At 34.0% G+C, this 13,010-nt stretch overlaps 1 protein-coding gene across 1 annotated transcript in view; it reads left to right on the forward strand.

Annotated features, from left to right (window-relative positions):
- Positions 1-1,357: 1,357 nt before the first annotated feature.
- The window catches only part of LOC105338509 (adipokinetic hormone/corazonin-related peptide receptor variant I), a 28,750-nt gene continuing 17,097 nt past the window's right edge, over positions 1,358-13,010 (forward strand). The window contains exon 1 of the mRNA XM_011443674.4: positions 1,358-2,419. Coding sequence (XP_011441976.1) covers positions 1,868-2,419 — 552 coding nt within the window. The 5' untranslated portion in view covers positions 1,358-1,867. The remainder of the gene's footprint in view (positions 2,420-13,010) is intronic.

A 13,010-nucleotide genomic window follows, 5' to 3' on the forward strand; every position in this document is an offset into this window, starting at 1 on the left:
ATTTCACTGGTTGAACACACTAAACTAAACAACGATTTTTGTCGGCCTCATTACACCGACCATCGAGTCGAGGCCTTTCTTTACAACGAGAGAGCGTACTATAAAGGACAATGCTTTTTATTTTCTCTAGGAGCTTTACAGCACTCTTAATCTCTTTGTATTACATGTATATAAAAGGGAGAGTCTTGTATGTATAAGAGTATTATTTCAATCTTATGCGATAAATCTGTAACCAGGTAATATGTATGTTTTTAAGAGTATTAGTTCAATCTTATGCGATAAATCCGTATCGAGGCGATCTTCAAACCATCTTTGAAAGTTTCAATCTTATGCGATAAATCTGTAATGAGGCGATCTTTAAACCATCATTGAAAAAACATTCACCGTAGGGCATACCTGAAAACTTGGTCAGTCTTCGTTTGGTCTCGACGTAGGGACAAGTCTGCACATTTTGGCTTTAAAAAACAGCTATTTTCGCTATGTATCAGCAACCTACACAGCCCGAGAATTGCCATTGCCTGATTTAATTTTTACTAAATTTGTGATTGCACGATCCAGCACAAAAGACAAGAAATACTTTCAAACAAATACTACACGAATTCACAAACTCACGTATTCCTTTCGGGGATATTTGTGAAACAACTTGTGGCTGAAGTTCTGTATACACGGAACCCTACTCTCCAGTCTGCTGGAGGTTTAATGCTGTCCCCAACGCATGGTCAACTCTAATTTACATTGCCCAATTCTGGACAAGGAAACGCATTTGGGACCCTACTGCGTTTGTAAATTAATGGAGAATCTGCGGTTACGCAAAATGGCAAAAATACTGAAATAAAATACATTGAAAATTTATGACTATGTTCTTGGATCGTCTTTTCATTCAACTCAAATTAGCAAAAATCACTCCTTACAAGGAAAGGATCAGCGGAATACACGCATGCTGTATGAAGTTTGTATATTCATGAAACCTAGCTACCTGGAACAAAGTCTGTTGTAAATCAATGCCACCAGCTCAACCAAATACAATTTTAGACTTGAGCTCATCACTGAGACAGCAAAACTTCTAACTGTAAATGACATCAACAGAAATCACATAAAATCAACAAGACCAAAGAAAACCACAAAATCATACGATTTCAAAAGCTTCGTTGACAATTTAAGACCACACCGAACTTTAGACTCCGCTTTTTAAGTCCACGCATACAACCATATGCTATTGATAACGTCAAGCCAGGTTTCAGAGTATGCTGCAACTTTGTCTTCGCTCATGTTTATAGCTTCATCGGAAGAATAAGGTATAAACCCATGTATTCGTAATCGGTTTGAGGCATGCAAAAAAAAACTTTGCTGACAAATATTTTTAAAGAACGTGAAATCATATATATAATTCCGTCCTCAGTAGACATTTCCAGTTAAATGTATACACCAGCTATAGGCGGTAACATTGCGCCGGAGCAGCCTATCAATGCCTTGAGTTCTACACGCGACTTCTATCAATATCGGGAAAACTACTAAAGGATAGATGCCGAAGGTATTAGCACAGCTGGCTAACAGACGTTTGGTCTTGCGAAGTTTGTGCTAAGAACTGTGGATCTTCATTGAAGTGTTATTTTTAAATATCGGATGTTTTACGCACAGGGCGATATTAAAATGTTTTCAGGGGCTCATATTTGTTAAGGGAAATCTGAAGATGAATCAGTGTGCTTTTTTTAACATTTAATTAGACTAAAAAAGCGGAACATTCTCAATCTGTTTCGTTAGAAACTGATCGTTATTTTTAACGATAGTGATGGTATTTACATTTTCCAAGAATCATACGTGAAATTCAAAGGGTTACAATCCGGATTTTTATGTTTGTGGATTTACAATGAATTTAACATATAGCTATCAATTCACGGATTTATCCGAAGTGGAGAAGGTCGAAACTACCATGAAAATAATGAACACGACAGTGGGGACCGGAAGCGGAAATATGTCCGACAAAGGTCTTCCTCGGGAAATGACATTTAACGACGACAATGTCATGTCTGTGATAGCATATGCCTGTCTCTTTCTGTTTGCAGCATCTGGAAATTTAACCGTTTTGGTGACTTTGTTAAAAAGTCGGCGGTACAAATCAAGAGTGAATACTTTTATAATGCACCTGTCCATTGCAGATTTGATTGTGGCGTTTATTATGTTACCACTGGAGACTGCATGGCATGTTACAGTCGCATGGGAAGCAGGGGACGCCGCGTGCCGTATTCTCATGTTTTTTCGCGCCCTTGGATTTTATTTGTCTTCATTTGTGTTGGTGGCTATTAGCTTGGACCGTTACTTTTCCATTGTTCATCCCTTAAGCATACACGATGCAGACAGAAGAGGAAAAATAATGCTCACAATGGCCTGGTTACTGAGTATCATTGCTAGTCTGCCCCAGGTAAGCCAGCCCAATTCGTTAATTACATTCCAACGTCTTAATCTGACATTTTAATTAATAATGAACCAGTTCTAAAGGATCCAATAATGAACTCTCGGGCTAATCCGTTCCATTACTTTTTACATGAGATGTATTCTTAGCATTTTGATCGCATTCCTATTCTGATTATCCATTACTGGATAAATGTATATTTTTCTGTAAACTATTGAAAGTCTAAAGCATATGAACGCTAAAAGAGTGAAAACATTAGTTACTGCATCTATTAAGTCCAAGTACACCTAACATGTATTGCGTCATATTAGTTGTGCTGGCTGGACAAGTTTTTGATAGCTAGATTGACGGGTTTTACATCCCTTCAAAAAATATTTAAACTTTTTAAGACACTTCAAAGTGAAGAGTTAATAAAAGTGTCAGTAAAACATCGCCTTTCGCTATTCTACTTTTTTGACAGCTATGAATACATGCATCTGAATTAGTTTGAAGATTCAAATCACATAGATATATTGCAATTCAATGCTACACTTACACTTTCGAAAGCACGCAATCGTTTTTGTCTTGTCAAATAAGCGATACATATGATTGAAGGATAAATTATGGAACAGTTTCCTTTCGTGTTTCAATATTTGCATATTTTAATTGATTTTTATCTTTTAGTGAAATATTTGCATTTTTTGTTGCATTTAATTTCGTGTTAACATGTACATATATTTGTGTATACATAATTCATCACTATATAGTAAAAGAACGTTAAAACACTTCCTTTTCATAATGACCAAAGTGATTTTTTAATTTAATTAAGCATTAAACATTATTACTTTTTAAAAAAAAAAAAAACCCTGTCTTTTTGCTTTAAAAGACGAGAGAAAAACCACTTACTTATGATTTCCATGTTTACTGCACTTCATTTATTGTAAGACTTTTATAATCTAATAGTTATTTGATGTGAAATACAAATTAAATTGCCGAACCCCTCCATTTTATTTGCAAGGTTAGATTACGTGTACTTCAATTAATTCAATTTTAATTCTGAATCTATCGTACCAGAATTACATTTGTTATTGAAGTCTGTATGCTTGCGTTCTGCATAGCCTGGTAAAAACATTTCTTTCTATAAACAAAATTATCTGTCAAGTGAATGGAAACGCATCATCCAATACAGTGCAATGACTAGTCGAAGAAGGTTAGAGCTATTATGAAAATTCTATAATTGTTCTAAAATATCCGGGTAACAGAATAGTTTTTTTTTTCAAGAGCAATTAAAATATCGTTTGTTGAATCATACATCGTTAAGAGGCCATGGTCATCATCATGGGATTCTGTAATTAACATTAATTGAAACGAGCAACATAAACTGACCTTCATCATCTTATCGTTAAACCGTCACGCGTTTCCGACAAATTAATCAATTACATAGAGAACTGGAGATCACAATTACGAGACCTTAGGTCGTATGCTCTGTTATTAAGTTTCCTTAAGGTCTGAGCTAAGTCATCTTAGCTTTAAAACAGTACACGCTTCTTTTTGAAAACGGTAAAAAAACCGTAGTCTTAATTCAAGTTGAAGATAGCGATTATTACTGAGTATGCTACACTCGAGATACTAGTATTGAGACTGGCAAGGAAAAATTAACATTCTAAGAATCTTTTATATATTCAAAAACTATTTGCTAGATGCTTTTTCATGTTGTTTTAAACAATAACTTTAATCCTTTTAATACTATGGAATACCCCTTTATAGTATAATATAATTCACTTCGAATCAAAATGCTTTTGGAAGTCCGTTGATGCAATTACAGAAAAAACTAATATTCTGTAAAAAGCTGTTTCTGGTATCGACCCTGAAAGTACATTTCGGTGCGTCAGACTTTGGGTTCTGCAATAACTTCGCGCTGCTGGAAAGTGCACTTGAAATTTTTAAAAGAAGAGATATTCCACAAAGCAGGTCGTGTATGCGCATTTGAGAAATAAACCTGGTGAGTTTCCAGTATATTCTGTGTAACTTATGCAACTGTTTTATGAGCACAAATGTTAAAATCATAAATAACAAGCATGAAACATACTGACTTTTTGATTTAATGTATTTTCAAATATGCCAATAGCAAAGGCGTATAAACTTTATTGACGATAAATGTCGATGCTGCTTTTACAATGATGGAGCCAGTAGGCATTTTGACTGTATTGCTCGCTAAAAATTACTTAAAGATACTTGAAATTGTCAACTTTAAATACATATTTTGCCAATCTTTTACGAATCATATGTCAGAACAGCACAATGACTCTGAAAATAGGCGAAAAAAAATGGTAAAACCAGAGTTTCTCTTGCCTACATATGTCATGCAGCCTGTTTTCTATTACATTGTTCCTACCGACTGGATTTTAATCAGGAGAGTCACACTGTTAACTTTTGCAAAACAGACTTACTTAAAGAACCTTAACACAACCCGCGACATTTATATAAGATATAGGATTCACGCATCTCACCATATTTTGAAAACGCAGAAGAATTTCATGGGGTTTTTTTGCGTTCATAATCATATTATAAACACAATTCAAAACAAGACATTTACTGTACGTATTAAATTGCGCATTCTAACATCAGTGCGTAGAATTTTTGAGAGTTCTACGACTTGACATCAGGTTTGCTATATTTGCAATACAGACCGTACAGGACTAACCGACATAGGTTCGTCTGTTATATCACTTTCTACATATTGTTTTAAATAAAGAAGAAAAAAACCCACAAACTAACAAACTACTGAGCACTTCTGATGTGACAGTCGAAGTAGTGAATAGTAGAACAGACAGTTTGACACGAAAAATCAACAGAATTAGTCGACGTTTCATGACACGAATTTTAACTACATTTGAGACATCATCTGAAGATTGTTTACAACTGAGAGGTGAATCAACTAACAAATTTGGAGGGAGGGAGGGTTAACCTTTGTAGACAACTGACGAACTTGCTAAAGCCGTAACACGTTCAGGTTGTTTTCAACAAACATCCCATAGTCCGAAGACATGGATGATACTTAAACGGAGGCAAGACAACACGATATCTTAAATGCCAAAATTGAGAGGCTAAACTTCCATTAAATCTAATTAATTCGTTAAAAGAACATTGATTTTGTCGCAACTGACTTTTGCTTTGGAATAGCCACTGTAACTAGCTAGTATTACATAGTTTCAAAGGTGTGTCAGGCAAAGGAGCACGTCTTTCCCCACACTTACTTTCAACACCAATGTTTATTTTGCGTGGGTGGTTAGTTTTATCAGTAACTGTAATCTTTTATTTTGTTGGGTTATTTTGTTTTTATGGGGGTTGGTGCTGTTTTATTATAGTGTTTGGTTGGGTTTTTTCTTGTCATCAGGTCAACATATGTTGAAATCTCACTGGATCGCAAGTAAAATGGAATGACATGAATGCAGCTATGGGGGCCGGTTAAGTGATTTAGATTGCAGTTAAGCTGATGAATGAAGAGAGTAATAGCTTTAGAAAAAAAACAAGACAATGAAATTGAAAGATGTTAATACAAACATTTCTATTTTGAATAAAACTTTACGTCATGTCAGGAGCTGCCAAGAGTTGCGATACACTGTAATCCCTTGCGTTTTAATAACTCTTTTTTTTATTCATTTCCCCCAAGCCACCTGTTGATGAGATATGCTGTATTCTGTTTTAGATCATTGTATCTTGATATCAATTTATTCCATGACTTAATGTTCCAGGTATCTCTAGTTTTATCTCGATGCTTGGCACCCCTTGACGTTCTGTATACAGTGTACATGAACACATACAATACGAAAATTTGTTTTGATTTCTACGAGACTCTTTTACTCTGGTTGGCTAAGAATACTTGAAGTGTTTTCAAAACAGGAGAGTAGATGTTTTCAAAACAAGAGAATAAATATCTTATCAGATCTTATCCACTTTGTTTATCGATGCATTACAAACCAATGCCACCTGACTACCACAACACGGGACCTCACAATGGAGGTGAACATTCTATTAAGACACTTATACTTTTAAGCATCAAGAGATTGATGCTTAAAATCATTCAGCACTGCTAAGGATGCGAAAGTAAGCATGTAAGAACAACTTCTTGGACATATATTTAAAAAAAAAGCATAAGAATGTGTTAAATAAAACGTATAGAAATCTTGAGACGATATCCGATTTCAATTTTAACAAATGCGATTTTTTTTTATTAAAAAATTTGTAAAAATAAGGTCTTATGAAGGGTTTCTTATTGCATAGATCCAATTTATATAGTATTTATTATTTGATATTATTTTCAAAGTGAACTTTAGTTTATAGAACAGCTCACAATCCCATGACCACAGTCTTGTCTATAAAACACCGGCCAACTCACAGTTCTACTGGTATAAAATCCCTGAGGGTAAATTTTAAAGATTGTTTTTCTATATTGACAACTTTTTTTAACATTATCAAAGTAATTAAACAATTTCAAGCCACATTTGGTCAAATAAACTGGTATTAAAACATTAATTATGCGATATTGAGCATTCCAATTATCCTCTCTTTAAAAAAATATTCTTCATAATCTTTAAACGATTTAACTTAACTTTGATTGTATCATTATTAATGAATGGTGGCCATTAACAAAAAAGATGCTCGATGTTATGCACCAAACAGTTCATACACCAATTCTATTACATATACAGAAAAAACCCATCAGACATCCAATTATCGGGTTGTTAGATTGTATTCCTCTGGAATTTGCCATGCCAAGGATAATTTGACGAACCTGCCTACGATCCATTACCTATGCGCCAGAGCATAATCATCAAGCGACCTTTCATCTCTGTCGCCGGGTGACGCGATTGTGTTTCGCGGGAAGACTCATCTTCATAAGACACATATATGACGATAATTACTAATACAGTTTTAATTAACGAGAAAGGCCTACACGCTTTTAATGAGAATTATATTTAGCTTAACGATTTTGTTTATGTAGTTTTTATGGTGGCATACTTCTGTTCCTTGTCTGGATGCTACTATTTCTTACGGGATTGATTGTACGTTCATAGTTCACGGACTGCACGAGATAATCATGCTGATGTCAGAATCAAATTCGTATAGAAGAATTTGGCTTCTTCTTTTATCCAACGTTCTGATGTACATTAACAACAATTTAGTCATTAGTTTTTTTGTTGTTGTTTTTTACTTTTAACGATCAATTTATTAATTTGTTAAAAAAAGAGATGTAAATATAAAGAATAAAATGCTTTCTTTAATGATTCATGCAGGTAATGAAGGTAGCAATCACTGCAGAAAATTTTTACATAAACCGCTAACGCGGGTTATCACAGCATGTTGACACATTAGCGCAAATTTGAGTAAGACACACCATTCAAGATATCGAAGGCAGATTTGATAGCGGCGAGTATAATATCTACTAGTATTTCGTTTCGGTCTTGACCAGCATTTGACCTTGCCTCTATCGCGGTTTTTAATTAGAGAGAAATGGTCTTCATATACACATTAATACATGTATTTCCGAAACGATGTTTCGTCGATTAGGATTATTTTTAACACCACGTGCTTTTATACGGGCACGAACAACATAGTAAGATAGACACAACTGGGGTGGGGAGATATTTTGTTTACTTAAAACAGACCTGTGTTGCATTGTAAACAATAAAAACAATAGCAAAACGATACTTAATCACAGAGATGCGAATGTTTGAAGGCGATTCGGGGGTAGGAGGAATGGTGAGGGAGCCAGCAGAGCTCGAGCTCCAATATAATTTTTAGATGTGAAAGGGGGGGGGTCATCTTTATTCTTCTTACTTCGTATTCATTCAAATGATTTGTTGATATTCTTCTTACTTCGTATTCATTCAAATGATTTGTTGATATAACTGGTTATCCTCAGTCTGCTTTCGAACACTTGCAATTAATCTCAAAACAACTAATGATATATTCTCTTATGCATTTGTTGATTAACTTCGTTATGATAAGCGAGGAGGATTTCAAATTCATGAAACCGGAATCAGAGAGTCTTTAAAGAGCTCGAGGGTAAAGTAATAATTTTGATCATTTGTTGAAAATGTTTTAAATTCGTAAAATTCGGGAGTATAGACTGTATCTACTAAGCTTTCATAGACGGCAGTGCAAGGAAGATGCCCATTATTGTATACATTTTTTTACTATAAATAGCATGATTCCTACTGGACTAAGTTAATCATTTATTCTAATTACTGTGTGTCTTTTTTGAAGACCTGCCTTAATCCAAATTGACTTTAAAAGAATAAATACATGCAACGTGATTCAAAAGGTTTTTGTGCTACGATTCGTTGTTTTCCTACCATAGATTACTAGATACCGTCTATCACATCGTAGGTCCTGTCTACAGTGTCCACGCAATGAAGACATCTATGTGACATTGCAATGAAAAATTCCTCTAGAGAACATTTTGATTCAGATTGATCTAACGTTTGTTCAGGTCTTTGAGATTTTATTTATTTACTTAGTGTTTGGGTCTTCTCAAAATTGCACGAAATCATCATTATAAAATGAATGTGATTATTTAATGATTGTGTTAAAAATTAAGATTTTGCTTGCATCTACGTGAAGTTGAAATATGTGCTTTTTAAAACAATGTTAAACAAACTATCTCTACATGTAAAATTTTTGCAAATGCTTATGATTGCAAAAGAAATGTAAGAAAGAAAATAGCTTGATAAAAAGGTAAATCAAAGATACCAAATTTCAGGAGATACTTTATCTCAAATGCCTACCGTAACCGTCGTTGTAAATTTGAAAAGTTTTATGAACAACTTAGTAGTTTAATCGGTAAAAAAGGAAAATATATTAACAGGTTTGACAATGCATCGGAAAGAACATTTGCAACTTAGCTTGCTATGTTCGTTTATTCAATTAATTGTATTTGCCCCCACTTTAACGAAAAGGGTTATAGAAAATAATGTAACAAACACTGCAATTACGTATCATGTTAAGGAGTGATGCTTCCAATTAGTATTTGCTGACTTTGGCAATTTTAAAACATCTAATCTGATAAGAATTGGCAATGAAGTAACTTTTCATTTTGCTTGTGTCGAGAAATCCGGCATCCTTCAGTCGTTCTTATAAAAAAAAGTTTGTCATGCGATAACCTTACATTGTCTGCATATATTCCAACCGAGAACAGATTGTGAATGAAAGCAATACTAATACACCGATAGACGTTACGAGTAAAAACGTTACAATAATGCACGATTTTTAAAAAAATACAACACGGAAAGATAATGATCCATATATGTATTACTAAAACCGATTTGGTTTGACTTTTCCGATCGCGTCGCGTTCAACTTTTTCAGCTACGTCATACATAAACAATACCCGCACCTTAACCACAGTTTTTTTATTGGTGGATTCAGCTTACCGCTGATTGGCTGCTGGTTAACTAAGACTAAATTATGCACGGACAGAACAACAACATATCAGAGAATGAAAAATTCACATGGGTACTCGTGACTGTCGAAATTGGGCTATTTTTCGAAAGTGTACACTTGTGATAAAACAATACATACGGTACATAACATATATAGCTGTAGCTCTGTGTATAAATTTTGGGTTAGAAAATATAAAGCTACAGTGCATACAATACTTACATGTACAAAAAAACTTTACGGCAATTTGCCGCATGTAAAAATAACACTATTTTTTTAAAATATTTACATCATACAATACCACATTTTGTGCAAATAATCCATTTAAATAATTCTTCATTTAGTTTACTACTGTTAATAATTGTAGCTTTACCCGCCCCAAACTTTCTCCTATTAAACAACCTTTAACCGTACTCGGAAAGCGGATCAAGAACTGTATTTTTTATGTATGTAAACAAACCAGTGTTCATGTATGGAGCGGGTGATCGGGGGTTCAGAGACAGGTAAAATAAAGAAATCTGCAGTAAATGGTTTGTGGATATTTTAGTATATATATATTTACACCGAAAGTGATAGGGCAACAGAGAAACGAATCGGACACTTGCCTAATGAAGACGCGCACATGTACAAACCCCCTTGCACTCTCCACTTCCGTCTCGTTCTTTCACACCATCGTTCAATACTTTTATTGCCTGTCGATTGCCGATCGAAAGGTGTAGAAATCGAGGAATTCATACCTATCACTTTGACTGGCAAGTTAGTAGGTAATACATGTGCATTATACATTTACGGTATTTACATGAAATGAACGCTTAGCACATGCAACTTTTAAATATTATATTTTTTATAACGCCGTACTCTGGACCGTAGCTTGAGGCTATGGTTTAACGCCCGTTTACACAGAGAGAGAGAGAGAGAGAGAGAGAGAGAGAGAGAGAGAGAGAGTTTAGCACAGAATTTAAACATACGGGATAGTCGATTTTGAATGAATAAATAAACTGTTCTGAGAAATCCTTCAGCTCTGGCATTGCATAAGCGTATACTGATAATTCGGCCTAAAAATAGGAGTTAACCAATCATATAGTTTTCACACCGGCGGCGTGTATAATTTATGCATGACGTAGCTGACAGAAATGATCGTGACGCTATAGGAAAAGTCAAACCAAATCGGTTTTGATAATATTGCATTAAATCATATTTCAGGAAAATTTCAGGGAGTTGTCAGAGACGGACACACTCACAATAGAGATATCAGTAGAGTTAATTTCCTAACAGACCTGTACATTCAGGTACATTTTGATTTTAGTCATCACCTTATGTTGAATGACGTGTTGCAAGGTATTCTATTCACTGAGAGCCCCCATTAATTTTTTAAAATTTAGTCACATGTGTGTTGTTGTTATTGGGGAAATTTGACTGTCATGTTTTAAAAAATCTAAACAATAAAGAACAAAACAACTGCATGCACGTTGCGTCCAAAGATAATAAGCAAAAGGCTCATCAATGTAAACTATATTTGGACATTGCGCTCGTAAATTCAATTTGCTACAATTACATATCAAAATAGAATTGAAGATAAGATAGCGATGAGAAAGAAATCAAAAGCATCGTCAACTATTCTGATCCGATGAAAATGGATAAATAAATGCATGAAGATTGCAGGAAATCAAATGAGCTGGCAAACACCCCGAGCACTGTTACAACGCACTTTGAAAAATTACGCACTTTGAAAAAAAATTTCAAAGTGCGTTAATTTTGGGACCAAGTCAACGCACTTTGAAAAAAAAATATTTTTTTTCAAAGTGCGTTGATATCGTCGATATTAACGCACTTTGAAAAAGAAATTGTTCAGGGTTTAGTCAAAATAATTAATACATTTATATACAATAAATGATTGTTTTAACCTTGTGTAGTTTAATTTGAAAAAAGAACCCGTTGCATTCTCAGCTAACTTGATAAACAATTTGTAGATGAGAATTTTTTTTCTCATAAGACAATATCGACAATTTACACACAAAGAACAATTCGGGAGATTTGAATTATCCAAATATGACATAAACTTCATCGCTTAGCAACTGCATTTTTCTATTTTGAGTATGCAGCAAATTTACTTCTTATTTGCTATACTGAGCTTACAAGAACGAATGTGATTTGTATATATTGATATATTGATAATGGAGATCAATGTACAACGTATTTAAACTGGCTTACTGCATGTGCTTGTAAACAAACATAATATGATAAAAGGATACATTAGTTATGTTTATCAAAAACAATATGATCTTTTGGAAGATCAGTGCGAGAAAAAAAAACCCCACATCCTAATGCTCATTTTAAGTTTATAATAATTTAATGTTTGTTAATGTAATTTCTTTTTATTTTGAAGTGATTTATTTGATAAGAAAACAAAATCAGAATGTTAAAACTCGTATATTAGATTCTTTCACATACCAATGGAGAAATTATTGTTTGGCCATCTCGTTTTTTCAATATCACTCCATGTACTTAATTTACAACAGAGCATATTTCTTTTTCCGCTTTAAAGCGTTTTAGTTGCTGAATATCATATGTTTTGGAAGGAAAAATGAGGGGTAGGGGTCCTTCTTCCTGTAATCAAGTAAATGCATGATGCACTGGTGATTGACCGGTATCTTTGGATAACCCCACCCCACCCCAACCCCATCCCCGTTCTCAAATACGGTAAATTAAAGATTTACCAGTGTTAACAAATCATCATACTATCAACAAATTAGAAATTCAACTCCAGAACTTGTGATTTATACATTTTTTTCAAAGTGCGTTAAGAGTGTCGATACTAAAAAATTTTGGTGTACCATCTTAACGCACTTTGAAAAAAAATTTCAAAGTGGGTTAACTTAGTCCAAAATTTAACGCACTTTGAAAATTTTTTTCAAAGTGCGTTGATTTGGTCCTAAATTTGACGCACTTTGAAATATTTTTTCAAAGTGCGTAATTTTTTCAAAGTGCGTTGCCACAGAGCACTAAATCATCTATAATAGTTATAACCCAGATGCGACAACGAAACAGGAAATCAGAATGTTCAACAACTGCTTTTTTTTTTTTTACAAAAAAAAGTTCAAATAAACTCTAAAGGTATGATTTATTGTTCATAACATTTATTTTTTTTTTTCTCTGTCTCTATTAAACTCTAATAAACT

The sequence above is a fragment of the Magallana gigas genome, chromosome 6, assembly GCF_963853765.1.
Source record: "Magallana gigas chromosome 6, xbMagGiga1.1, whole genome shotgun sequence".
Lineage (NCBI taxonomy): Eukaryota > Metazoa > Mollusca > Bivalvia > Ostreida > Ostreidae > Magallana > Magallana gigas.